The sequence below is a fragment of the Vipera berus genome (genome assembly GCF_964194415.1).
Source record: "Vipera berus genome assembly, chromosome: 5".
NCBI classification, from domain to species: domain Eukaryota; kingdom Metazoa; phylum Chordata; class Lepidosauria; order Squamata; family Viperidae; genus Vipera; species Vipera berus.
This window is the reverse complement of record NC_138207.1, coordinates 92,983,843-93,011,142: the sequence shown is the minus strand read 5'-3', so window position 1 is coordinate 93,011,142 and position 27,300 is coordinate 92,983,843. Positions and strand designations below refer to the sequence as shown.

General features: G+C 43.3%; 1 protein-coding gene across 1 annotated transcript; it reads right to left on the bottom strand.

The window, feature by feature from the left end:
- Nucleotides 1-494: 494 nt before the first annotated feature.
- Nucleotides 495-27,300, bottom strand: PITX3 (paired like homeodomain 3; the record flags this gene model as incomplete). Its single annotated transcript, XM_081330105.1, has 3 exons — nt 495-1,040; nt 21,538-21,737; nt 27,195-27,300. The coding sequence occupies 3 exons, from the start codon at nt 27,298-27,300 to the stop codon at nt 495-497; spliced, it is 852 nt and encodes a 283-aa protein (XP_081186231.1).

Here is a 27,300-nt window from a genome sequence, read left to right as displayed (position 1 = left end):
CATGGTAGCCAGAGATACCTAGGAGCACATCTATATATTTCTTTGTCTTAGATCTTCCACATAACTCATGGTATGTCTGCACATACATTTCCTTCCCATGCTATCAAATTACTTTTGGCAATTTTTGTTATGATTTTTAAAGGAAACCGAATGTTTTACCCAGGGCATTTCAGAAAATCCAAACCTGGTGCTTCAGGTACAGAATCTAGACTTCCTTATGTAAGCAAGAGTCAGTTGTATAAAGCACAAATTGCAATAATAAATTATGAGCAGTGTCAACCATTTCCCTGGGTATCTTTGTTATCACCAGATAAGAATTCAAAGGTTGGCAAAAAAGTTCCTCTGTCTTAAATGAACTTTCAGTGAGGAAAAATATATACTTTACAAAAATGATAGTAAAAGATTTGTAACAGTATTATAAATACATTTTTCTGAAATTCATCTGCAGGGGAGGCTTTGTTCAACTAACAGTTCATAATTAGCAGTGGAAGTTCTCATACTGGCCTATCCACAGCATATTGACATGGGCTCAGGCTGGAGGCTGCCGTCTGCACTCCTGGATAGGTGAAGTTGGCATGCTGTTTTGCCTTCAATCGCAAGCTAGCCAGGCTAGAGTTACAAGTATCCCTATACATGTAAGGATTGGCTGTGGATGCATAGGGACAGGTAGTGGATGGAACTGCAGAGTTAAGACCAGGGCTATTAAGATTGTTAAGGCTTGGGCCTGGCACACCAGTCACTGTTGAAGAAACCATTGAGGAGGGTACAGACATAGATCCTATAGAACTGGATGTTGAAAACATGGGCTGGGAAGAAATGGCATTGACATTCATGGAGTTGAAGAATGGGAAGCTCTTTGTTGACAGAGTGCTGGCAGTAAGTCCTTTGGTAGCCCAGTTATTATAGGAATAACTACTATACATCTCATCATAAGGTTGCATCAGTCCATTGAACTGAGCTCCAAAACTATTCTTACAAAGTTCTGCCTGTTGATTTCTTTCCCGCTTCCTCCATTTGGCTCTGCGGTTCTTAAACCATACCTGTAAAAAAGTGATATAGTCCTTGTTATAAAGTTATACAGGGCAATATGTTTGCTTTAGATATTTCTGGCCTTAGAGGCAAAGAACAAAGTAGATGTCAAAGTCTAGAAGAATTGGTGTTATTCATAAAAGGGAAACACACTGCAGATTTATACATATTTTATGAAAGTAAGCAATCAAAAAGCAGAGAGATCTACATGTTCCTTGCATGTTTGTACTTCACTCTTAAAAATCAGCTACTCATCTCCTATTTTTCAGATTACTGCCTAAACGTGAACTGAGCAAAAGTAACTGCTGTTACTTTACCTGTTCTGACTACTTCCGAGAGCTACTCAGATCAGAACCTATATTTCCTTAGCACACATGGTCCCCATTAGTTATAAGAAGTGATTAGGTGAAGATTTGTTGGTGTCATTTGATTAGGGTAATAAGAACTTAAAGTATGAGCCTGCTGCAAAAAGAAAAGAAAGAATTCCATGTTGGGAATAATCAGTAAAAAACAATATTTTTGATTTTCTGAAACTTTTTTAAAATTTATAATGGACTTGGATAGATGTGGTTTACGTGACTCCAGATATCTGGTTACCAGTAGTGTGTTTTTATTTTTTAAAATGTATGGTGCAGTACAAGTCAAAGATAGATTCTTTTCTTTTAACTTTGGCTATTTTGATTCTGTTTTATTTTGAATATATTAAAAGTATTTTACACTATAAGTGGGACAAACATACGATTTATGAACAAGTACTAAGTATGCAACATTACATCTTGTATCAGAAGTCACAGTTTTATCAATCCATAAGAAGGATTGGGAAAAGGGGAGCTACTGTTTGTGTCATATTTGTGAGCTTCCTAGAGATACCGTCTTTCCCCAAAAATAAGATCTGGTCTTTTTTTCCCCCCTCCAAAAGAGGCACTAGGTCTTATTTTGGGGGATGTCTTATTTTTTCCTAACAGCTGCCTTGCCTCACAGTGGCGGCACCAACAGCCCCATCCAGCAGAAGCCTGCATCATTGCCACCCCACTTCTACAGCTGCTCGCAGCTGCTTGAGGCAGGGCATCAGGTGGTACAACACACTGGAGCTGCTGCCACCATGAGCGAGGCAGATGGGGGGAGCTGCCCCACACAACCCACACCTGCTTACCGCAGGACCGCCACAGCCAGGCCTCCCGTGCCCCGACACCTGTCACACCACCACACCACTTCTACAGCTGCTCGTAAAAGGTTGCCACATGTTACATCGCACCAGTGCTTACACCACCGTGAGCAACAGCAGAGTCATCCCGTGATGGCCTTGCTGGTGCCAGCTGCGCACTATTTAAATCTAAGCGCCTAGACTGAAGCCTCAACAGGCTTAAAGGAGACAGCCACGTGCTTGCAGCTCTGAGGGGGAAGCAGAAGCAGTGACTGAGGACTCACCTCATTGCCTGGCCTGCCCCACTGCAGCCGCCATCCCTGCCTGGAGCCTCCGCCTTCTTGCCACCCCAAGGCTCTGGTCTGGGAGCTTAGATTTAAATAACGCACAGCTGGCACCGGTGGGGCCATCCCAGCGGGATTCTGCTGTTGCTGTTGGTCTGGCCTGGGCCGCACCCCACTGCTGCCTCCCAAGCCAGCCAATGCACATGAAAATCCTGGACAGCAGGTGAAGAGGGAGCTTGGGTGGCAGTGGCAGAGCACAGCCCAGGGCGGCTTAGCAGCAGCAGCAGCAGAAACAGCAGGATCCTCACCTAGGATGGAGCACTCTGCCACCTCCATTGCTTCCCCCTCGGAGCTGCAAGCACAAGGCAGCTCTGGGGCAGTGCCTGTCTCCTTTAAGTTCACCAAGGCTCCAGTCTGGGCACTTAGGGTTAAATAGCTGGCAGTTGGTGCCAGTGATGCTGTCCCAGCGAGATTCTGCTGTTGATGTTGCTGCTGCTGGGCCATGCCACACTGCTGGGCTGCCTGGGGCACACCCCACCACTGCCTCCCAAGCTCCACCTTTGCCTGCTGACCAGGATTTTCATGTGCGTTGGCTGGTTGAGAAACAGTGGCAGTGGCGGAGCACTCTGTCCTGTGGGCAAGGGGGGGAATTCTGCTGTTGCCATTGATGGACACTAGAAGTTTTGTCTGCTTGAAAATGTGGTAGTTGGAAATGGAGCAAATCCCTCGGTTTCCAACTGCCCCATTTGCAAGCAGACGAAGGTTCAATTTCCCTCTGGGTGAAAAGTGAGCAGGGCGTCCAGATCGCCTGCCTCCTCCCTGCCTCTGCCTCCATGCTGGACTGCACTGCTCCAAGGGGCCGGCAGGCTGTGACAGCTGCCAGCGTCGGCCCCCGTGCACTCACCACCACTTGTGCTGGCCATGCCCACCCCCAGGCTTATTTTTGGGGTAGGGCTTATATTAGGCCCACCCCAAAATGGGCTAGGGCTTATTTTCAGGGTGGCTCTTATTTTCAGGGAAACACAGTACTATGAAAGGTAGCTGAACTAAATGAATATTTGATCTTTGTCTTTGCTTACCTGACTTCCAGCTCTGTCCAGTTTCACCTTCATGCTCTGCCGCTGCCGCATGCAGGGAAACAAAATAAGATGGGGGGGGAAGGTCAATCAATCAATTCCAACTTCTCACCCCCCCCAAAAAAAAGATCTCGCAAAGTTGGAATTGATTGACCTTTTTTTTTTACCCACAAACTTGTTTTGTTTCCATGCATGTGGCAGCAGAGGAGCATGAAGGAGAAACAGGACTTGGCTGGAAGTCAGGTAAGCAAAGACATGCAATTCCTGGGGGAAATGAGGGAATCTGTGTGGTGGTGTGGCAAGCACTCCAGCTCCACAGAGAACTGCGATGGAGCTGAAAAGCAGGTGCCAAGTTGCTGAAACAGCCTCTTCTTTGTCCTGCAGCTGCCCAGGCCCGCCAGAGGAAAGGCCAACATTTACTGGCACTTACAGTAAATGCGGTGGCATTCTGGCTCTGGTGGGAAAGGGGCAGCCTGCATGGGCACTGGCAGCAGGATGCTCGCTCACTTCAGAACCCTCCCTCCCCAAGCCTCAGGCACTCCACGTGCCACTTTGGTCTTTGGCTGCCTCCTTCCTGTTCATCTCTCAGGCGGGCCAGGCCAGGAAAGCGGCCTCCCTGGATCCCCGGGCAAAGGCCCCCCACTCTGGCTGGAGGAACATTGGCCTGGCTGCCCCCACCTTGGCACCCTTCCCACTGCCAGCCAGCACAGCCCTGGGGCTTCAGGGTCTGGCCTGGCATGGGAAGGGCATGGGCCTCATTTGCCCTCGCCAGTATTTGATCCACCACCATGCTCTTGCTAGGCATTGCATCTCCACCCCATGCACAGGCCCCGCCCCATCCCTGCATGCTCACAGCAAGTTGGTACTGGTTAAAGTAAGCCCTACCCTAAAGTAAGCCATAGTGCTTATTTCAGATCCCAAAATAAAGTAAGACCAGGTCTTACTTTTGGGGAAACCCAGTATTAGATTATGTTCCTCTAAATCAGGTTGTGCAAGGTGGTCAGTATCCAAGGGGTTGTTGTTGTTATTATAATTTGTTGCACAGTCAGCTGTTTAGACTGGATTTGGCATTTTTATTCACCTATTGAGTCTTTTCCAAGGACCTGAATAGGTATATGCTATTATTTGGTGGTATTAAATGTAAAGTCTCAGGATGTAAGCTAAAGTGGCCGATGAAAATTTTGTCAGTGCTGATGGTTTTCAAGTGGTGCTCCAGATATTTGGTGATTGCGTTCAAGACATCTATCATTATTGATACTACCTTCACTTTCTTTTGTCACCATTGTTCTGCTTCTATTTGCAGATCTTTGTATTTTGTGATTTTATCAATTCCTTTTCATCTATCCTGCTGTCTCTGGGTACTGCCACACCCACTCACCAGACTTTTTTATCTTTCTTATCTATAATTATTGTCTGGTGTGTTATATAGCAGTGCCTCTCTGTTTGAATTCTAAAGTATCAGAGCACTTTAGCTTCATTTTCTATTACTTTCCCTTTTTTATGATTCCTCCAGTTCTTGCTTATAAGGAAATGATATTTCCTGCATATCTTTCAATGCACCATTGATGCTAGTTTGTCTTGCTGTTGTTAGTAGTAAGTCTGTCATGGTTCCGATTAAAAAGACACATCAAAGAGCACTGCATGATTATTTATTCTAAAAAAAAGTCTGTAATGAGCAAAACGGAGCATCGGCACTCGTGGATGGATGCCAGAATCTGAATTCTCCTCCCCTTGACACACCATATCATACAAGATTTCCCTCCCTTATTTACACATCATGAATCACATTTACCAATTAATTTAACACACAAAGTTTCACTTCCTTTGTCAAGCGGCTATCCCTTATCTTGTCAAAACATCCAGGTTGCATTCATTCCGTACTTTAGTGATTCAAAACCAAACAGTTAAAGCAAAAGGCTGCCTCTTATATTGTCAGTGCAAAAACATGTCAATGTTTGCAGCATTGACATCCGCCCCCCCCTTACAAAAAGGACAGATCCTGTAATGTAAATAAAACACAAGTTAGGGGCTGGCTTGTGGTTTGTTGGGGTGTTTCTCATAAAACTTGTCGATAAGTCTGTCAGCTTTCACATCGGTAGATTTCACCCAAATGGCTTCAGACAATGGGTATCCCTTCCATTGTACTAGGTTTTCCTTGTACTAATTTTCCCTTAAAGATTATAGAGTCAAGAATACGTTTCACTTCATAATGGGTCTGACCTGCTACTACGAGGGGTCCAAGTGCCTTCTTAGGGGGAAGTCTTAAAGTGGAAGCCCAAAAAGGTTTCAGTAAACTACAATGGAAAACCGGGTGAATTTTTCCCAAAAGTCTGGGGAGTTTCCATTTTACTGTGACCAGGTTGATGATTCTCACAATGGGGAAAGGACCCAAGAATTTTGGTCCTAATTTCTTGCTGGGTAATTTGAGGCGTAAATATTTAGTTGACAGATAAACCTTTTCCCCAACTTGGAATGTTCTTTGGGGAGCCCTCTTTTTATCAGCTTGTTTTTTAAATAAGTCTCTATTTAATCTTTTTAATGCCATTTTCGTGTTTCTCCAAACCTCTTCCCACCCCTTCACCCATTGATCAAGTGTCTGGGAAGTGGAGGGCACCTGAGGATAGTCAGGCATTGGGCTGAACTCTTTTCCTGTGGCTACTCTGAAAGTCGGGTAGCCAGTGCTGTTGTGAACAGAATTATTGTAGGCCACCTCACCAAAAGGGAGGAGGTCAGTCCAGTTTGTCTGTTGGTAGGAAACATAGCATCTGAGGTATTGCTCCACCATTTTGTTAGTGGATTCTGCAGCCCCATTGGTAGCTGGATGAAAAGCAGATGATAAGCCTTGAGATGATCCAATTAATTTAAGGAAATTCCTCCAAACTTTCGCTGTGAACTGCACTCCTCTATCTGAAATTATTTGCTTAGGGGTGCCATGCAGTCAGTAGATATGTTTTAGGAACAATTTAGTCAGTCGTGCAGATGGGAGTCCTTTACAGGCGATAAAATGAGCCTGCTTCTCAAACAGATCTATCACAGTCCAGATGACAGTTGGGTAGGTCTACAATAAAGTCCCTAGCTATATCTTCCCATGGTTAAGAAGGGTCTGCCACCGACTGCAGTAGCCCAGGGATTTTCCCTCAAATTCTTTTCATGGTGGCACATACAGTACAACATAGTTTTCTACATCTTGTTTTAGCCCCGGCCACCAAAATTGCCGGCGGATGAGGTGTAGAGTTTTTAAATATCTGAAATGTCCAGCCTGTTTGACATCGTGGCTGTGTTTGAGAGCATTGAGATGGAGGGTTTCAGGTAGATACAATTTTTCCCCCTTGTATACCAAACCATTCTTGCATGTTAGATAGGTTTGATTATCTTTGAACCATTGATCTGTAAGGCTCTCTCATTTTATCTTCTTTGCTCCAGAGTCATCAGGATTAGGGGTTCTGTGAGGTCTGAGTTGTGCCGCAGGTTGTGAACTGGGGATAATTGCCTTGTAGATCTCTTCACATTCGCTTTCGTACTGTGGCAATCGGGATAGCGCATCAGCTAGAAAGTTTTTTCTTCCTGGTATGTGCTTTAGAGTAAAGTTAAAATGGTTAAAGTACTGTGCCCACCACACTTGCTTTGGGGACAATTTGCGGGGAGTTTTTAATGCCTCTAAATTTTTGTGATCTGTCCATACTTCAAAAGGCACCTTGCTCCCTTCTAAATAGTGTCGCCAGTTTAATAGCCCCCACCTAATTGCGAAGGCCTCTTTCTCCCAGATTGTCCATCTCCTCTCGCCTTCAGTGAATTTCTTAGAGGTGTAGGCACAAGGTTGCAGGACCCCATTTTTATTCTTTTGCAGTAACACAGCTCCAACTGCTACGTCACTGGCGTCTGCTTGAATTACGAAGGGCTCCCCTGGGCAGGGGTGGTTTAGAAGCAGTTCAGCTGCAAATAGAATTTTTAAATTCTCAAAAGCTTTCTGACAACTCATAGTGCATGCTAGTGGTTGGCCAGGTTGTTTTCCCCCTCCCTTGCCCGTTTTGAGTAGTTCTGTACGGGGTAGAGCAATCTCAGCAAAAGAGGGAATGAATTGAAGGTAGAAGTTGGCAAACCCTAGGAAGTTCTGGAACTGTTTGCGAGTTTTGGGGGCTGCCATTCAATTATAGCTTTCACTTTGGCTGGGTCCATTTTGATGCCCTCATCGGAAATTCTACAGCCAAGATAGTCTAATCGGATTTGGTGAAATTCACATTTCGACAATTTGACATAAAGTTTAGCATTCAATAGTTTAACACTTCTCTGACCAGTCTTATGTGGTCAGTCATATTCGTACTGTATATCAGAATGTCATCAAGATACACCAGAACCCCTTTGTATAAATGATCATGTAGGACCTCATTAATCAACTGCATAAATAAGGCTGTAGCCCTCTGCAGTCCAAATGGCATGACTTTGAATTGGTAGGTTCCCAATTGAAGCTACCAGTTGAAGGCCATTTTCCACTCATCCCCCTCCTTTATTCTCACCCGGTAATATGCTTCTCTCAGGTCTAACTTAGTGTAAGACATTCCCCTTTGCCAGGTGGGTTAGTAGGTCTTTCTGGAGGGGGAGAGGGTATTTATGTTTCAGACTCACAGCGTTAAGGTGCTTATAGTCTATGCAGAGACAAAGATACCCATCTTTTTTTTCTTTGAACAACACAAGGGCTCCCACAGTGGACTTGGCCCGTTCAATGAATCCCCTTGCTAGGTTTGTATCCACATATTGCTGCATCTCCTCCATTTCAAGGGGGGACATAGTGTACATTCTTGGTCGTGGAAGTTTGGCCCCCAGCAACAGTTCAATGGAACAATCATTGGGCCGGTGAGGAGGAAAGGTATCACATTCTTTCTCACTAAATGCCTCCGCTAGGTCCTGGTACTCGCTGGGGATGAGTGGCTCACCTAATAGCTGTGAGGCAGCCATGTGCGCTGGCTCATTAGGTGGGCTAAAATTACCTGTAACATCTGTTGAATAAATGGGGGGATTGGGCCCTATAAGTAGTCTCACAGTTCTCATTCCTTTCTCCCACCAGATAAACAGCATTTGTCCAACCAGGCTAATCCTAAGATCACAGTCGCAGTCATTTTTGGGGCCATCAGGAAGCGAATAAATTTCCAGTGCTCACCTATTTCTAAGCATAGGGGCTCCATTAATTGCATGACTAAAGTCCCTCCCATCAAAGAGCCATCAGCTTGCTCGAACCTCACAGGTTTGGAGAGCAGTTTTGCTCGTATGTTCAGTTTCATGGCAAATGGCAAGCTAATGATGCATCAGGAGCATCCAGAATCAACTAGCACCTTTAAATCTACCTGCGTACCCAACTTAGGGATTATGAGCTTGGCAGGTAGTAAAAAAGGTGAGACGTATCGGTTCACCATCAGGTCATTCTCTCCATCGCTGTCGAAAGAGGATAGAATGGGGGTGGATTTAGCCTTAGTTCCGGCGTCCTCCCGTGTGGGGGATGTGACCTGAGCAACAGGTTCCTGGGCCATCTGGTTGGATTTCTCTCCCATTAGCCTCTGTGCAGGTCTCTTTATCACTGCTGGTCCTGGTCTATTCTGCTGTTGGGGAAAGGGGATTGGGCATTTCGCTGCTTGATGTCCCTGCTGTCCGCACCAGAAACATTTAATTGCCAGGCCTACTGGTGGCCTGGGTCTTTCAGCCATCACAGTAGCTGGAGATTTTCATGGGGGTGATTGCCATTTGGGTTGTTCTGACCTTGGCTCAGCTTCAGGTAGGGGAGGCTTCTTATAGCGGGCGAGCTGCCTGGTACCATTCGTGCAGCTGGTCAGGCACAGCTCGGTAGATACATGCCTGAAAGAGGTGATTGTCTAGCCCCTCCCTGAAGTGATGGACTATGGACTGCTCAGGCCATCTCTCTATCTGACTGGACATCTTTTGAAACTCTCGCAGGTACTCCAGGGCAGGCCGGCCAGCTTGTTTTATCTTGTGGATTTGTTCTTCTGCTTTGAGGGCAATGGATGGGTTCTCAAATCTTTCCCTCAGCCCTAGGAGGAAAAGGTGGGAGTCCTCCAAGTCAGGGGCTTGCTCGTTATATAAATTATTCAACCATTCGGATGCTTCACCCTCTAGGCTGGACACAATCATATCAACCATAGCACCTGGGTCCAGGTAGAGATGGGCCCAGCGATTCACGTGAGAGCGTACTTGGTTGAGGAGGAAAATCAGTTTCTCTGGGTCCCCATCGAAGATTGCTCTGAAGGGTGGGCTCATCATTGGTTGCTGGGCCCCCCATTGCTGTTGTTGTCTCCAGTTGCTGCTGGCCCCATCCTGGTTGTTGAATTAATGGCTGCCAGTGCCCCCACTGCTGCTGGCCCCACTGGTCCTGCTGTATGTTCAGGGGTTGCACGTTTGGGCCATGCTGCTGCCACCCTTGCTGTTGTTGTCCTCCCACCAGCTTCTGATCTACAGGCTTCTGCACCGCCCCCAGCTGTTACAAGGCCTCTATTAGCTGTGGCAAACTCACATGTTGCTGGCATTTCACTTGTGGGAGTTCCCTAACCTCCCATTGCTGCAGAGGACCCAGGCTGGGGTCCTCTGCCTCTGTGGGTCTGGATGGCCTGGCAGGGGACTCCTGGGGCTGGCAGGCTGTCTGGTCTGCAGACAGGATTTTCCACTCACCCAAATTCTCAGTGGCAGATGGTCTGGCAGCTCTCCACTTTTCTGCTTTTGGGGACTCTGGCAGTGCAATCTCAAGGCATCTGTAGTCTCCACTGGAGTGGTTCCAGCCTGACAACCAGATAGGCTCACATAGCTGCTGAGGGTTGGAGATCTGCCCAAACTAATCTTCCCAAAGCAAGCCGTCTATTGCTCCCTCCTCTGACATTTCGCCAGCAGCCAGGCTTTCTCTTCCCATGGTTGAGATTCTTCCCTGAATCTTTGCTCATTTCCCTGATTAGAGACAGGGGTGAGGGCTCAGGACTCCCAGGATGTTTGAAAGAAAGAAGATTCTGGCATGATGTCATGGTTCCAATTAAAAAGACACATCAAAGAGCACTGCATGATTATTTATTCTAAAAAAGGTCTATAATGAGCAGAACGGAGCATCGGCACTCATGGATGGATGCCAGAATCTGAGAGGGCCTCCTCAGGGTGCCTCCAATCAAAGAATGCCGATTGGTGGCCCCCAGGGGGAGAGCGTTCTCTGTGGGCGCGCCAGACCTATGGAACCGCTTGCTGGTCGAGCTCCGGATGGCCCCCGACCTTCGCTCCTTCCGGCGCAATCTCAAAACCTTCTTTTTTGAACAAGCTGGCCTGGTCTGATGGGATGGGGTTGGGTTTTTTATAAATTAGTTTTAACTTTTAATATGTATTAATTATTACGGGCATACTTGTTTAATCACTTTTTAATTTTTGTATCCTGTTTTTTATTATGTATTGCCCTGTTCACCGCCCTGAGTCCTTCGGGAGAAGGGCGGTATACAAATTAAATTATTAAAATTAAATTAAATTCTCCTCCCCTTGACACACCACATCATACAGAATTTCCCTCCCTTATTTACAAGTCATGAATCAGATTTACCAATTAATTTAACACAAAAAGTTTCACTTCTCTTCTGAAGCAGCTATCCCTTATCTTGTCAAAACATCCGGGTTGCATTCCTTCCGCGCTTTAGTGATTCAAAACCAAACAGTTAAAGCAAAAGGCTGCCTCTTATATTGTCAGTGGAAAAACATGTCAATGTTTGCAGCATTGACACAGTCTACGTGATCTTGCAGCAGCTAATCCAGTGTTTTTCAACCTTTTTTGGGCAAAGGCACACTTGTTTCATGAAAAAAATCACGAGGCACTCCACCATTAGAAAATGTTAAAAAATTTAACTCTGTGCCTATATTGACTATATATAAAGTAATTCTCTTGAATAGGAATCAAATAAACACAAATAAAGTATTTTATAATTACTTTTCAATTTTTCCCACGGCACACCAGGCAACATCTCGCGGCACACTAGTGTGCCGCGGAACAGTGGTTGAAAAACACTGAGCTAATCAACGGTAATGCTTTTACCATTGCCAGGTCTTGTTATCAGCTTTATCTGTTTTTTAATGTACTGGTCATGTAATACTTTATCTTCCCATGCCTCTTTTCTGTTCTTCATTTGGTCCTTCTTGTAAGCCATTTTGGCCTCACCAGCATTCAAGTAAGCCTTCCTTGTGTACTAGTTCCAGTTCATCTTCTGCACTGTCCTTCAGATATTCTTCCAATGCTTTATTTTCTTTTTCAACCATCTGATGTATTTGCAACATTGTGCTCCCATTTTCCTTGGTAGGTATGGTTTATCAATGTTGCTCTGAGGATGGAGGGCATGATTCATTGTCATTATTTTTCTAATTTTCCTGTCCATGACTTTTAGTTATGTTTGAGTCCAGTCCACTATTCCAGCTGTGTATCTAATGACTGGAATTGCCCAGGTTTTAATTCCCTTGATGGTATTTCCTCCACTGAGTTTGGACTTTAAGATCTCCCTCAGTCTCTTGATGTATTCACTTCTAATCTTTTTCTTGAGTTCAGTGTGCTTGATGTTGTCAGGTTGAAGAATGCCCAGATATTTGTAGTGTTCATATTCATCCAGACTGTTGATGTTATTTCCATAGGGCATTTTGATTCCTTCAGTTTTCACTATTTTTCTCCATTCGATGGTAAGCACAGTACTTTTGTTCAGTGTAAACTCCTTTGCAATATCTTGGCTGTATACAGTATACGGATAATGTTGAGCAACGATTCTGTTTCAGATAATATTTTTCCATACAGCTTCAGATCATCCATGTAAAGGAGGCAGGACAGCTTGGCAAAAATTTTTATGTTCAATAGCCATAGCCTGAGTTATTCAGTATTTTTGACAAAGAAATCAGTGCAGTGACAAACAGTAGTGGTGAAAGTGAGTCGCCTTGAAAGATTCCTCTCTCGATATTAACCTTTCCCAATCTATCACCACTGATCAGCAGTCATATCTTGTGCCATTGATCTTTTCACAAAGCTTTCAATGTTTCTACTGACTCCTGTTATTTTTAGGCACCTGATTATCCAAACATGTGGCAGGAAGGTGAATGCCTTCTTTTAATCTATCCATGATATACTAAAGTTTGTCTTCCTTCTCTTGCAGTTTTCCAGAATCATCTTGTCAATTAGGAGTTGGTTTTTTCTTCTTCTGCTGTTTGGGTGGTTCCTTTCTGCTCAGATGAAAAGAGTTTTTTTCAACTAGATGCAGTTGAACTGCATCAGCTACCACACCATTTGAAAGTTGTTGGTAAGCAGGTAACTGGCATGTAATTTCTCCTTTTGGTGGATCTTTCGTTATCAGGTAGAATTTGTACGTTTTTCAGATGTTAGCCACTCTTCAATTTCACCTTCTTGCAGTATGTTGTTCAACTGCTTCATAATGCCTGGGTGCAGACTATTCATATGTTTCAACCAAAACCCCCACACTTCATCTGTTGCTGATCAGTTCTTGATCTTCCTTGCCTTTTTCTCCACCATTTCTGCTGTTATTACAAGTTCTTTCATTTTGTCTTTTTTATTATTCTTAATCACCTCTTTTACCAAGGTGAATTTTTGTTATATTTCTTTGAGTTATCCCTCATCTTTGACCAAAACTGCACTGTTTTTCTTCTTCTCAGGTGCTGACTGATTCATTCCAGTCTCTCCATTGATGGATTGGTAGAAACATTTCTGATTGGATTGGAATTGGAGATTCTGCCTATAATTTGCAATTTAAGCTTTGTTTCTGCTGATCTTTTTGGCTATAATTGTTATTTGCCTATTTATTATTTCCAGTGCTTCTTTGTTCTTCCTTGTTTTTAACTAGTACTTCCTTATTAGGTATTCTTTAGTCTTCTTGTTCTTCAGCTTCTTTTGTTTCATTTCCCCTAGCTTACAATCTCATTGTCAGCGCTCTTAACATCAGATGTTCTTGCTTTGACAACATATGGAGATGCAGTCTTTGTCTTTCTTATGCTTTACTCTTAGAATTAGATGATACGGAGTGGGGGGGGGAGAGGAATGTGATGGGAGTTAGTTAGACATAACAATATTATAATAGTGTATGAACTCAGGGCTTTTGAAATAAGAGATGATAAGAAATGGTGGGTTGGAGAACTGGAGGGAAAAGCTGCATTTCAAAATAATTGGAGAATGTGATTTATGACTGTTAATTAAAGGAGGGAATTGTGTTTGATACTATGTGCTAAGGGGAGGGGAATTCAGATTTTGGCTTTGACCATGTACGTGCTGATTCTATACTTCTTGAATACAGTTTCTTTAAGGCAGGGGTGTCAAACTCAATTTCATTGAGGGCCGCATCAGCATTGCGGTTGCCCTCAGGGGGCTGGGTGGGTATGGTCTGGGTGGGCATTGCCTACTGGGTGGGTGTGGCTAGAGTGTGTATGGCCTACTGGGTGGGCATGGCCAGCTCTACATCATTCGCATCAAGGGTGTCTATGGGGGCCTGGGCAGGAGTGGGACAGATCTGAGGGTCTCTGGCAGAAGGAGGGTCTCTGGGCCAGGGCCAAGGCAGTGGGGGCCGTTCCCTCACTGTTTCCAGGATGGCTTTGCGGGCTGCATGAAACCACTTCGCAGGCCGGATCTGGCCCCCGGGCCTTGTGTTTGACACATCTGCTTTAAGGTAAACAATGCTTCAAAGTTCTTTGAAGAGTTTCATCTATCGGAACAATGACATTAAGCCAAAATCTCCAACTTTCCTAACTATCTAGGGGTCCTGAGCCCAGTCGCTATCCCTAGAATCAAGGGATAAGCAGACAAAGATTTGTGGAAAATTTTATCAAAGAGGAAATGCATGAAGCCAGTACCCCAGCACAAGCTGCTACCCCGGAGGGGGGGAGCAACAGCCAGCACACCAGTGGAAAAGGAGCTTTTTCAAGTCTCCCAGCTGGGGAGAGCTACTAGGTCGTCTGCCACTGAGGACTCAGGTGAGTGGAAGTACCTGTCTGCAGCTAGTAGTCAGACAGTGGAGAAGCTGGTGGAAAAACTTGAGGGGCTAGAAATGAGAAGCAGAGAGCAACCTTCCCATTCCTCATACGCCAATGATAAAGATGATCGACAAGGCAGCCATCAACCCCTGCCAAGAGGAACACCCAGCACCTCCTTCGCAGATCAAGTAGTCTTCTTGTCCCTGCAGACCCCCCCCACCAGGGCCTCCAGCCCCACAGAGAGAGACGGCTCCAGTCCCCGCCCCTTCAGAAGCCCCAACTGCCACTGATGATGTGAGGGCCTGGACAGTTGCCAGGACAACCAATCCCCAGACCAGTGTGCATATCAATCACCCAGTCTGGGCCCATGCAGCCCATGGAGAGTAGGGCAGCCCCTGCAGGTAAAAGGTCAGCAATCTCTAAGCTTGCAGCAGCTAATAGAGGCCTTGCAACAGCTTGGGGTGGTACAGAAGCCAGGAGATCAGCAACTGGTTGGAGGATGACTGCAGCAAGGAGGTTGGTTGCCACCCCTGAACGTACAGCAACCGCTGAGGGGGCCTGCATATGAGGGAGATCCAGCAACAACCTCCTCTGAGGCTGCAGGGGGGCCTACAGCAATTGAAGATAATACAGCCCCTGGCAGACCAACAGCAGAGGTGATGGCAGCTACCCCCACCCATCCAGCAACCATTGAGGGGCCTACAGCAGCAGAGGGCACCACAACTCCCTGCTGACCAACAGCAGCCCCGCACCCAGACAGCAATCTTTGGAAAAACTCAGGCAACTCAGGTGCCACAACTGCTGCTATTGCAACCACAGCAGGGGGAGTGGCCATAGCCCCCAAACGTGCAACCCCTGGGCATGCAGCAGCAGCAGCCACGGTGGTGCCAGCAGCAACTGGGGGTGCAACAACCACAGTGGGGAGCCAAGCAGCCATTGTATCACCAGCCAAGGTTGGGCCAGCAGCAACTTGGGTGCAACAGCCACAGTGGGGGGCCCAGCAGGAAATGATTGCTCCATCTTTCAGAGCAACCTTCGATGGGAACCCAGAGAAGCTGATTTTTTTTCTCAACCAAGTGCACTCTCATTTGAACCACTGGGTCTATCTCTACCCAGATCCAGCCATATGGTCTATGTGTTTGCGTACAGCTTACAGGGAGAGGCATCTGAATGGTTGAACAATTTACATAATAAACAAGCCCCTGCAATGGAGGACCAACACCTCTTCCTCCTAGGACTGAGAGAAAGATTTGAGAACCCATTCATTGCCCTCAAAGCAGAAATCCATAAGATAAAACAAGCTGGCAGGCCTGCCCTGGAGTACATGTGAGAGTTTTGCAAGTTAGCCAGTCGGATGGAGAGATGGCCTGAGCAGTCTATAGTCCATTACTTCAGGGAGGGGCTAGATGATCACCTCTCTCAGGCATGTATCTACCGAAGCCAGAGCAACCCAAATGGCACCCCCCCAAAAAATTCCAATTGCTGCGACTGCTGAAAGACCCAGGTGACCTGCAGGCCCTCCAATCAAGTGCTTCTGATGTGGACAGCAGGGACATCGAGCAGCGAACTGCCCAATTCCCTACCCACAACAGCAGAACAGACCAGGACCAGCAGTGAGAAAGAAACCTGCCCAGCAGCCAACAAGAGACAAATCCAACTGGATCACACAGGAATCCGTTACCCAAATCACATCTCCCACACAGGATGACGGTGGGACTCAGACTGGAGCCACCCCCGCTCTACCCTCTTTCGACAATGACGATGAAAGAGAGAATGACCTGATGCTGAGCTGACACATCCCACCTTTCTCACTACCTGCAAAACTCATAGGCTGTGATCCTAGGATTAGCTTAGTTGGACAAATAGAAGCCATTTATCTGGTAGGAGAAAGGAATGAGAACTGTGAGATTACCTATAGGGACCAAGCCCCCCATTGGATTCAACAGATGTTACAGGAAAATTTAGCCCACCTAATGAGTGAATGCACATGGCTGCCTCACTGTCACCAGGTGAGCCACTCATCCCCAGCGAGTACCAGGACCTAGCTGAGGCATTTAGTGAGAAAAAATGTGATGCCCTGCCTCCTCACTGACCCAATGATTGCTCTATTGCCAGGAGCCAAACTCCCACAACCAAGAATGTATGCTGTGTCCCCCCTTGAAATGGAGGAGATGCAGTGATACATGGATAAAAATCTAGTGAGGGGATTCATTGAATGGGCCAAGTCTGCAGTGGGGGCCCCTGTGTTGTTTAAAGAAAAAAAGATGGGTCTCTTCATCTCTGCATTGACTATAAGGGTCTCAATGCTGTGAGTGTGGAAAATAAATATCCCCTCCCCCTCCTGAAGGACTTAGTAATCCACCTGGCTAAGGGGAGTGTCTTCACTAAATTAGACCCGAGAGAAGCATATTACCGGGTGAGAATAAAGGAGGGAGATGAGTGGAAAACTACCTTCAACTGCCCCATGGGGAGCTATCAGTCCAAAGTCATGCCATTTGGACCACAGGGGGCCCCAGCCATATTCATGCAGTTGATTAATGAGGTCCTACATGATCATTTATACAAAGGGGTGACATCCTGATATACAGCACAAATATGACTAATCATATAAAGCTAGTGAGAGAAGTGTTAAAGAAACTATTGAATGCCAAGCTTTATGTGAAAGTGTCAAAATGTGAATTTCACCAGACCCGATTAGATTATCTTGGCTATAGAATTTCCAACGAGGGCTTTGAAATGGACCCAGCCAAGGTGAAAGCTGTAATTGAATGGCAGCCCCCAAAGACTCACAAACAGCTCCAAAGCTTCCTAGATTTTGCCAACTTCTACCGTCAGTTCATCCCCTCCTTTGCTGAAATTGCCCTACCCCTTATAGAACTACTCAAAACAGGCAAAGGAGCAGGGAAACCACAACTGGGCCAACCACTAGCATGGATTATGGGCTGTCAAACCGCTTTTGAGAATCTAAAAAGACTATTTGCTGTAGAGCTGGGCCTAAAGCACCCCTGTCCAGAGGAGCCCTTTGTAATTCAAGCCGACACCAGCGACGTGGCTGTCAGAGCTATATTGCTGCAAAAGAACCAAAGTGGAGCTTTGCAACCCTGCGCCTACACCTCGAAACAAATTACTGAAAGTGAAAGGAGATGGAGACGTTCGCAATTAGGTGGGCTCTATTAAACTGGCTGAAGCAGTAGGTGTGAGCTTAAATGGACTCCAGATGAAGATAGAGGACAGGAAGGCCTGAAGGAACATTGTCCATGGGGTCGCGATGGGTCGGACACAACTTCGCAGCTAACAACCACATTAAACTGGCGACACCATCTAGAAGGAAGCAAGGTGCCTTTTGAAATATGGACTAGAAGCACTGAAAACTCCCTGCAAATTGTCCCCAAACAAGTGTGGTGGACACAGTACTTTAACCATTTTAACTTCACTTTAAAGTACAAACTGGGAGGAAAAAACTTCCTAGATGATGCTCTATCCAGACTGCCCCAGTACAAAAATGAATGCAAAGAGGTTAACGAGGCAATCATCGCCAATCCACAAACTGCTACTCAACTCATGCCTTGCAGGGCCCCTAATCCTGATGACCCTGGGGCAAAAAAATAAAACAAGAACTCTTCACCAATGAATGGTTCAAAGACAATCAAACATCCCTAACATGCAGGGATGGTTTGGCTTAAAAGAGGGGGTGGGGAAACTGTATTTGCCTGAAGCCCTCCATCTTAACGCTCTCAAACATAGCCATGACGTAAAACAGGTTAGACACTTTGGATATTTAAAAACTCTACATCTCATCTGCTGGCAGTTTTGGTGGCCGGGGTTAAAACGGGATGTGGAAAACTATGTCAGGAGTTGTACTGTATGTGCCACCATGAAAAATATTCCAGGGAAACCCCCTGGGTTACTGCAGCCGGTGGCAGACCCTTCTCAACAATGGGAAGAAATAGCTATGGACTTTATAGTAGACCTACCTGAAAGTAGAGGAAATACTGTCATCTGGACTGTGATAGACCTGTTTTCGAAGCAGGCTCATTTCATCGCCTACAAAGGATTCCCATCTGCCCAATGACTGACTAAATTATTCCTGAAACATATCTACCGGCTGCATGGCACCTCTACATGAATAATTTCAGACGCAAAGTTTTGGAGGAGTTTTCTTAAATTAATTGGATCATCTCAAGGCTTATCATGTTTTTCATCCATCTACCAATAAGATAGTGGAGCAATATCTCAGATGTTATGTTTCATACCAACAAACTGGACCAACCTCCTCCCTTTCCCAGAGGTGGCTTATAATAATTCTGTTCGCAGCAGCACGAGCTACACACCTTTCAGAGTAGCTACAGGAAAAGAGTTCAGCTCAATACCTGAATACCCTCAGGTGCCCTCCGCTTCCCAGACACTTGATCAAAAGATGAGGGAGTGGGAAGAAGTTTGAAAAACCACAGAAACTGCTTTAAAAAAGACTTCCAAAACCTATAAAAAGCAGGCAGATAAAAAGAGGGCTCCCCAAAGAACATTCCAAGTTAGGGAAAAGGTTTATCTGTTGACTAAATATTTACGCCTCAAATTACCCAGTAAGAAATAAGGGCCAATATTCTTGGGGCCTTTCCCCATTGTAAGGATCATCAACCCGGTCACAGTAGAATTGAAACTCTGTAGGCTTTTAGGGAGAGTTCACCCTGTCTTCCATTGCAGCTTGCTGAAACCTTTTCGGGGTTCCACTTTAATACCTCCCCCTAAGAAGTCCCCAGGGCCCCTCATAGTGACAGGTCAGATTCACTATGAAGTAAAATGTATTCTTGATTCTAGAATTTTTAAAGGGAAATTGCAGTACCGAGTACAATAGAAGGGATACTCGCTATCTGAAGCCACTTGGGTGAAATCTAGTGATGTGAAAGCCGACAGACTGATCATAAGTTTCTATAAGAAACTCCCTAACAAACTGAGAGACTGTCCCTAACACATGCTTTTGTTTACGCTACTGGATCTGTCCATTTTGTAAGGGGGGCCGGATGTCAATGTTGCTAACATTGGATGTTCTTGCTTTGACAACATATGGAGATGCAGCCTTTTTCTTTCTTATGCTTTACTCTTAGAATTAGATGATGCGGGGGGGGAGGAGGAGGAGGAATGTAATGGGAGTTAGTTAGACATAACAATATTATAATACAGTAGTGTGTGAACTCAGGGCTTTTGAAATAAGAGATGATAATAAATGGCGGGTTGGAGAACTGGAGGGAAAGCCTGCATTTCAAACTAATTGGAGAATGTGATTTATGACTGTTAATTAGAGGAGGGAATTGTGTTTGATACTGTGTGCTAAGGGGAAAGGAATTCAGATTTTGGCTTTGACCATGTACGTGCCAATGCTATGCTTCTCGAATAAAGATTCTTTAAGGTAAATGATGCCTCAAAGTTCTTTGAAGAGTTTCATTTGTCAGAACCATGACACTCATCTTCCATTTTGATAGTGCACTCTTTTTTTTCTTCTTTGTTGATTTTGCATCCCAGGTATTGGCTTATAACTGCAGCTGTACTGTACATTAGTTGGTTTGTTTCTTGTAGTGAGCTAGTCCTTATATTTGATATTACAGTTTTGGCATCTTTTAGGGGTCTAGACAATTCATCACGGCCAATTCACCATGGCCAACTTGCCACAGGACAACTGATCACAGCCAAGTCACCTCAGGACAACTCGCTGCAGGACAATTCAATGCTCTATTAATCATTTCATTCAGTTACTTTTATTATTGGTGACCATATTTTTGTCAAAATTATTCCAATTCTTATTCTAATTTCTGGATTGACTTTATTATTATTGGTTATGGTTCCATTAAAATTAATTTAACTTTTGTACTTTTCTATTTGTTGAATTGACCAGTGAGTTGTCCCACGGCAAATTGACCACAGAGAATTGTCCTGTGGCAAGTTGGTCATGGCAAGAGGGCTGTGGTGAGTTGGCCACAGCAAGCTGTCCCATTCTGTCTTTTAATGCTTGTGCCAGCTGTTTCTTTGAAACAAGTTTAAATGCAGGCAACCTTATTCTGTTGTTTTTGTGTTGTTCTAGGTGCTCAGTAATTCTTTTTTTAATTCTTCTACTTCTTTAGTTAGATGGCTTCTTTATTTTGGAAGTGGAGGAGAGGGTGCCTGGTTTCTAATGAAAACAATTCTACAGCTATACTGGCTTCCTCTATTACCAACTCCCCCTGGTTTGCCTCTATAGTTTTAGTTACTTCTGGCAAGGCTTTGATTTCTTTGCCTTGGGTAGACTTTTGCAGTTCTAGTTCCATTTCTATGAATACTTTATTTCGTATTATAAATTGATGTTGATCTGCTTATTATTATTCACAATACTATTAGTATTTTAAATTATTGCAATATAATGTTTGGGAGTTGATAAACAATCTGTAACTTCATGAAGGGGTCAAGGAACTGAAGAGTTTGGGAACCACAGCTCCAAAGTAATTGTTGCTACCTCACAAAAAATGGGGAGAGAGAAAAGATGAGATAAGGGATGAAGAGACTATTGATTGAAATCTTAGGGAAGGTGATAAGTTACTAAATTTGTTTGTATTTGTCTAGAAGGGAGAAGTCATTTCATATATCTTTTTTTTCCTTTTTTTCTCTCTGCATTTATTTTATTTTTTCTTAGTTTATGTTAATTATCTTTGACTTTTTAAACTTCAAAAAATTATTATTTAAAAAAAGCCACACTTTATAGAAAATTCTTTTATTTGTATTTTGGAGAAAGGAATTTCCCTAGCTACATTTTCTAACTGAGTTCACTATAACAGTAATTGTGACAATGTCCCTGTTTTTTAAAAGTGTATGATATGATGCTTCATTAAAATCTTAGGAATATATTTTTTAGATAAACTTTAATTGCCGTACTTTGTCAAAAGGGAGGAAGGCATACAAATATAGTCACATGCACAGGCTTATTCTGCTATCTGGCTTTTATTCAGCCTTCTTCTTCAGATTCTGGTCATTTTCAAGGAAATTAAAAAGAAAATAATTGTACCCGAACTCTGGCTTCTGTCAAGTTGGTCCAGACAGCAATCTCCTCTCGGGTACTCATGTCTGGATACCGATTCCTTTGAAAAGTGGCTTCCAGCTCCTGGAGTTGCTGGCTGGTAAAATGAGTTCTCTGCCTACGTTGCTTCTTTCTCAGGGAGCCATTCTCAGGAGTGGTATCATCAGTTTGATTCTGCTGTGACTTTTCTGTGTTTATGGAAGCAAAACCAAGGAATCCATCACAGATCTTCACAGTAGCTCAAGACAATATTTTTTCTTGCCTAAACATTCCTACCAGTGAAAGTGATATGCTCAACACATACACAAATCATTTGTTTGAGCTGAAGACAATACTGCAGGTATGCCCTGCCCATATATGGTTTATCACAAAGATAAACATGGTGGCAATGCAGAACAGTGACTCTCTCTTTCATTTCTTGTTCTAAATTCTTCTATTTCTTAGTGATCATATATGCTTTTGACAGGTCAAACCCAATTTGAGGAACATTAGTGATTAAACATTGTGGATTGTGTAGGACTAGGCAGCCTAGATCCACTGGCGTTTCATGATTTGAAAAAATATTTTTTCTTTAACAATCATGCAATCAGGAAAAATATATCCATCAGAAGTAATTACATGTTCCTGAATATATTGAATCTTTTCTGATTCCTGATTTTTCTGAATGTCTCATATGAGAGGAAGTGGGTATTTTTTTCTTTTTGCTTTAAATAAACACAGGGAGAAGAATCATACGTGTAATGGAATATTAGATGACCTTTGGGGATAAGGGGAAGAGTTGCTGAGCAGGAAGAAATCAGATAAGAGCCAAGAGCCCCACTGGTTTTAAGAGTCAGAGAAAGCAGCCTAGGAAGGATCCACCCTAATGGATCAGAGGATTAAAAGTGGCAGTGGGAAGTTTGTATCTTCAGACTTTCAGATTCTGTTATTGTAGCCCTATAATAAAGTAGAATTAGCATTTCTAGTTGGCTTACCTGGGAGAGCTGACAATATGTCACACCTTCCAACCCAGAATTTGAAAACTATTGAGATTTTTTAAAAATGAAACATCTGCAGAATAGTAGCTTCATTTTTTACTCTAAATATTGTTTTGTTGTTCTCTTGGGCCATTATAAGCTGCCAGCCTTATAGATCTCGAGATACAAGATAGCTGTGAGCACAGCCCCAAAATAAAAATTTAAAAACACAACCAGTTTCAAGCTGGAAAAAAAGCATTATATAAATACTGCTTCATCCAGAGGCAAACACTTCTTTATCTGATAGATATAAAACCTCTTTGTTGGTATTTCAAGGTATTTATTATTTACATTTAGGAACACAAAGTTGTGAATTAGCACCACTGCTATTTTGGACAGGTCTCTTCTTATAATTAACTTTTACTCAAAGAAACAAATTGATTATATAATTGATCTCAATAATAGTATAAAACCAAATGTCTCTGCATCCAAGCCTGTTCTTCTTCTTCTTCATCATCATCATCTGAACTTATTAGAACTGAATTTATCTTGATTTTGCAAAAAACTACCCTACCCAGAACTGCCTATATACTCAAATGCTACCTTAACAGCTCTTGGGTCCTTGGTTAGGACTTGAACTGTTAAGTTTTTACCAGGTCCAGACTGTGAATAGAATTGAAAATAATAATGATAATGATAATAAAAAAAAACTGTGGCAAAGGCAAGCAAGGTTGGTGGTACCAATAGTAATAGGCGCCTTAGGTGCAATCCCAAAACAACAGAGCACCACTTGAACACCTTCAGCATTGACAAATTCACCACCAGTCAATTGCAAAAGGTGGCTTTACTTGAACAGCTTCCATCCTGTGATGATATCTGTAACACCATCAAATATCCAGATCTATCTAACCCAGCTCCTTGGTAAGGACTTGATAGCTAGACAAAAATGCCAAATCCAGTCTGAACATCTATGTGATGATCAATAATAATAATTACCAGTCTCAGACGGTGAATCAAATTTAATAGCAACAATAATGGTAATAGTAATGATGGTGATGATATGGCAAAAATTACTGGGAACACCAAATTGACTTAAGTTCGTGAAAATTAGCAAGTCAAGATCCTGTGGGGTTTTCGGATCCAGAGAGACAGATATCTGTCCCACAACACGCCTGACATCACTACTGTGGAAAAGAAAAAAGTTTGGTTCATTGATATTGCAATACCAGGTGATGCACAAATTAAAGAGAAATAGCTAGAAAAAATAACAAACTATCATGATTTAAGAACTGAAGTTGAGCAACTGTGGAGGAAGAAATAATGGTTGTACCAATAGTAATAGGAGCCCTTGGAGCAATGGCCAAAGGGCTACCTAGACACATGAAAATTTTGAACTTATTAGACATGAATATACTGTCTTTGCAAAAAACAACAACATTCTACTCAGAGCTGCCTATAATCAGACACTACCTTAACAGCTCTTAGATCCTAGGTCAGGACTTGAACTGTTAAGTCCCAGACTGTGAATCGAACTGAAGATTAGTCATAATAATGATAATATAACTTTATTTGGAACAGCTTACATCCTGCGACAATACCTTTAATATAATTAAATAAGAACATCTGCTGATTCCAGGTGGTTAGGAAGGACTTAATAGGTGGACAAAAATGCCCATGTCAGGCTATGATCTTTACTGCCTTTAGGACCACCATAGTGCTTCTAGCTTGCCAACAGTTACGGGAAGGGGGGGAGAGTGTGAAATTCACAGGTGCTCCCTATCAGCATGAGAGCTGAAAGCCACTGAGAAGATGTTTTGAAGAAATGAAGTTTCTTCTCATAACAATTGCTGGAAAATTAATTGGACAATGTGACCTGAACTGACCTGAATTGGACAATGTGACCTGAGGGGAGGAAAAGTTTTGCTCTTTTAATTATCTGTTTCCCACCATAGTTTCAGAGCTAGCTTTCTTTCTATGTTACCGGTTTGCTAACGTCTAATAAAATTTACATTAGAGATTGCAATGTCTCTGGTGTTTTGCTTTGTTGGGTTTTTCAGCTGGAATAACATCTGGCTGGCTATGCACCCAACCATAATACAAAAAGGTAATCTGACATCATGGACAGAGGTAAAACTGGTAAGGGAAAATCCAGTGTGTTTTAGGGCTAGAGAGAGGATAATTACATAAACATATTCTAGCCTCCCAAAGCATCAAACACAACCTCAAGTATTTTTTAATTTAGAAAGGCAGAAAGAAAAAAACTCTAAACGTTGAGGTATAGATATATAAAGGTTTTGCATTGTTTTATTACCAATGACATCCACAGGTCAGACACAACTGAAGCAATGTATCACCCCTTTGTATGAGCATGTGATATACGCAATGCACATAAAAAAATGGACAGGATTTCAATCACCCAGTCACATCCACTATTTTGACGTTCTTGACAAACACACAAGCACACACTCTTACCCTGCAGACATTCCTGAGTGGGTTAAGATTTCATTCTGTTGCAATAAAGATTATACATTAGTTGTATAATCTTTTGGGATTATTCTGTTGGGAGTTTTCTGCCAAGCCTCTGACACTTAGATTAAAGGCTAACTGGTCAGGGAACTGTGATTCATGTCTAAGCCCAGTAAGTGTGAAGTCTGATAACAGATCACAGGTGTCCCATGAACAGATTTCTTATTTGTTTATTAGTTTGGATTGGGATTGGGGTGTCACTTAACTCCAGAATGACTCTGCATGATTTACAATTTAAAAACAGAAAAACAATACAGTAAAGGAAATTTATGAAGCATTCACACTATCATATTGCATATATGGGGGGGAGGCTCTGGTGGGGCTTCACAGCCATCCCACCCCACAACCTAGGCAAATAGCCACATTTTTAAAATTTTCCAGAATTTCATTAGGAGATCATTCTAGATCATTGTAGATTTTAGAAAAAGTTGGCATACTCATACTCCACTCAGTATCAAGGATGCAACTGTAGAGGTGGTCAACAGTATTAAGTATAGTGGGGGTGCAGATAACTAACAATCTCAATTGGTCTCTCAACACATCATCCTTAGTGAAGCGTGCAAACCAGCATTTGCATTTCCTGTGTTGGATGAGGAGAGCACATCTTTCTCCTTCTGTTCTGGCCACTTTTTACAGAGGCACGATTGAGAGCATTTTAATAAACTGCATCACTGTTGGGTTTGGTGGCAGCCGTGCCTCAGATATAAAGTCCCTACAGAGAATGGTAAGGATAGCTGAGAAGATCATAGGAAGCTCACTCCCTGGTACTCAGGATGCTGCTTATAAGAGCTATGTGTTTAGAGCTCAAAGCATTGTTAGCGACCCCAAACACCCACTTCATGGTCTATAAGAAACTGTTAAAATGTTGATCTCCAGGATAAAATTTTTATTTTACACTGAGCTTTCTTCAGCAACTGCTGACGTTTTCAAAGTACAAACCAGCGTCTATAGGCGCCTGTCTCTACGGCTCTCCAGATGTTAATGATCTGGCCATTGGGCACGTGATAGATCTATCTATCCTCGCTCTCCGGTGATGGAATGCGTCAATATGTATATTGGAGGTCATGACCCTTTGAGAGCTGTATGCAATGAAATTTCATTTTAATGTATGCCGATTAGTGTACATTCAAAGTGACAATAAAGATATTATTCTATTCTATTCTTGGGTGGGAGCTTCTTAGACCTCCAGGGAATATAATTTGCTGTGAATGAATAAATATATGTCTTGGGTAGATAGCATTGTTTAAAGGTTGTAAAGTGCATCAACTCTGACTGAACTTTCCATATGGGCAGAAACTATCAGAAATAGTCAGTCCCTCAAATAATCAGGCCCTATTTTATATACTGAAAGCAGGGGAACATGCCCTTTTCCAGGGCATCTCAGACCCACATTCAGTGTTTCAGTGTCAAAGTGCCACTTGTATTTTGTTATATAATATTATAAACACTTGAAGATTTCATCTGGCTTCAGCAAACCACTTTTTATTTGATGATAAAATTTAAAAGTGTTTATCTTACCAAAATAGCCAGTTTAAATGGTATCTCATTATCTTTTTCATGCAACTTTTGAATTTATGTTGTTAGTATGGATCCGACAGTTTGAAAAACCATAGCATGAATAAGATCACAATGCTCCCTCCTCAATCAGCATGGAGTAAAAGTCTGACAGCAAAGCTGAAAGGGAGACCATTTTCTGTTGTTGCCCTTCTCCTAAGCAACGGTGCTCCATCTGAGTTGAGATCAGCACTCATCCTCCTGGCATTTCAAAAAGCAATTAAGAGAGACAACTGATGAGTTGGGGTGGATGATTAGATCACTATTTTTCCCCCTTGGAATGAAGGCAAATAGGAAGATTTCACACATTGAATCGGGGACTCTTCTGCCTATTGGAGATGGGCCATTTTAAAGCGGGGACAATAGACACTGACACAGGACATCTCTCATGGCATCTGCAAATCCTCAGTTTGATCCCATTTCCAGCACCAAGTACAAAGTTAAAAAATATTGAGATTTCAGTTAATTTTGATAACTGAATTTATATAGTCTATTAAACCTTCATTTTTAGAATTTTTCAATACTAAATGCTAAAAAAATACAAACACATTGTTTCTATTATTTAAGGAAATCCCCCTTAAAATAAGAAAGGAAGGCTCTCCTACTTACCACTTGCTTGCCCCTTGTGCCTGTGTGCATGTTGAGGTGTCCCAGATTCTGAGAGGGAAAGAGGGGGGCTCTGAGCTTCTGGGCCAGTGAGCAAGTTGAACTCCAT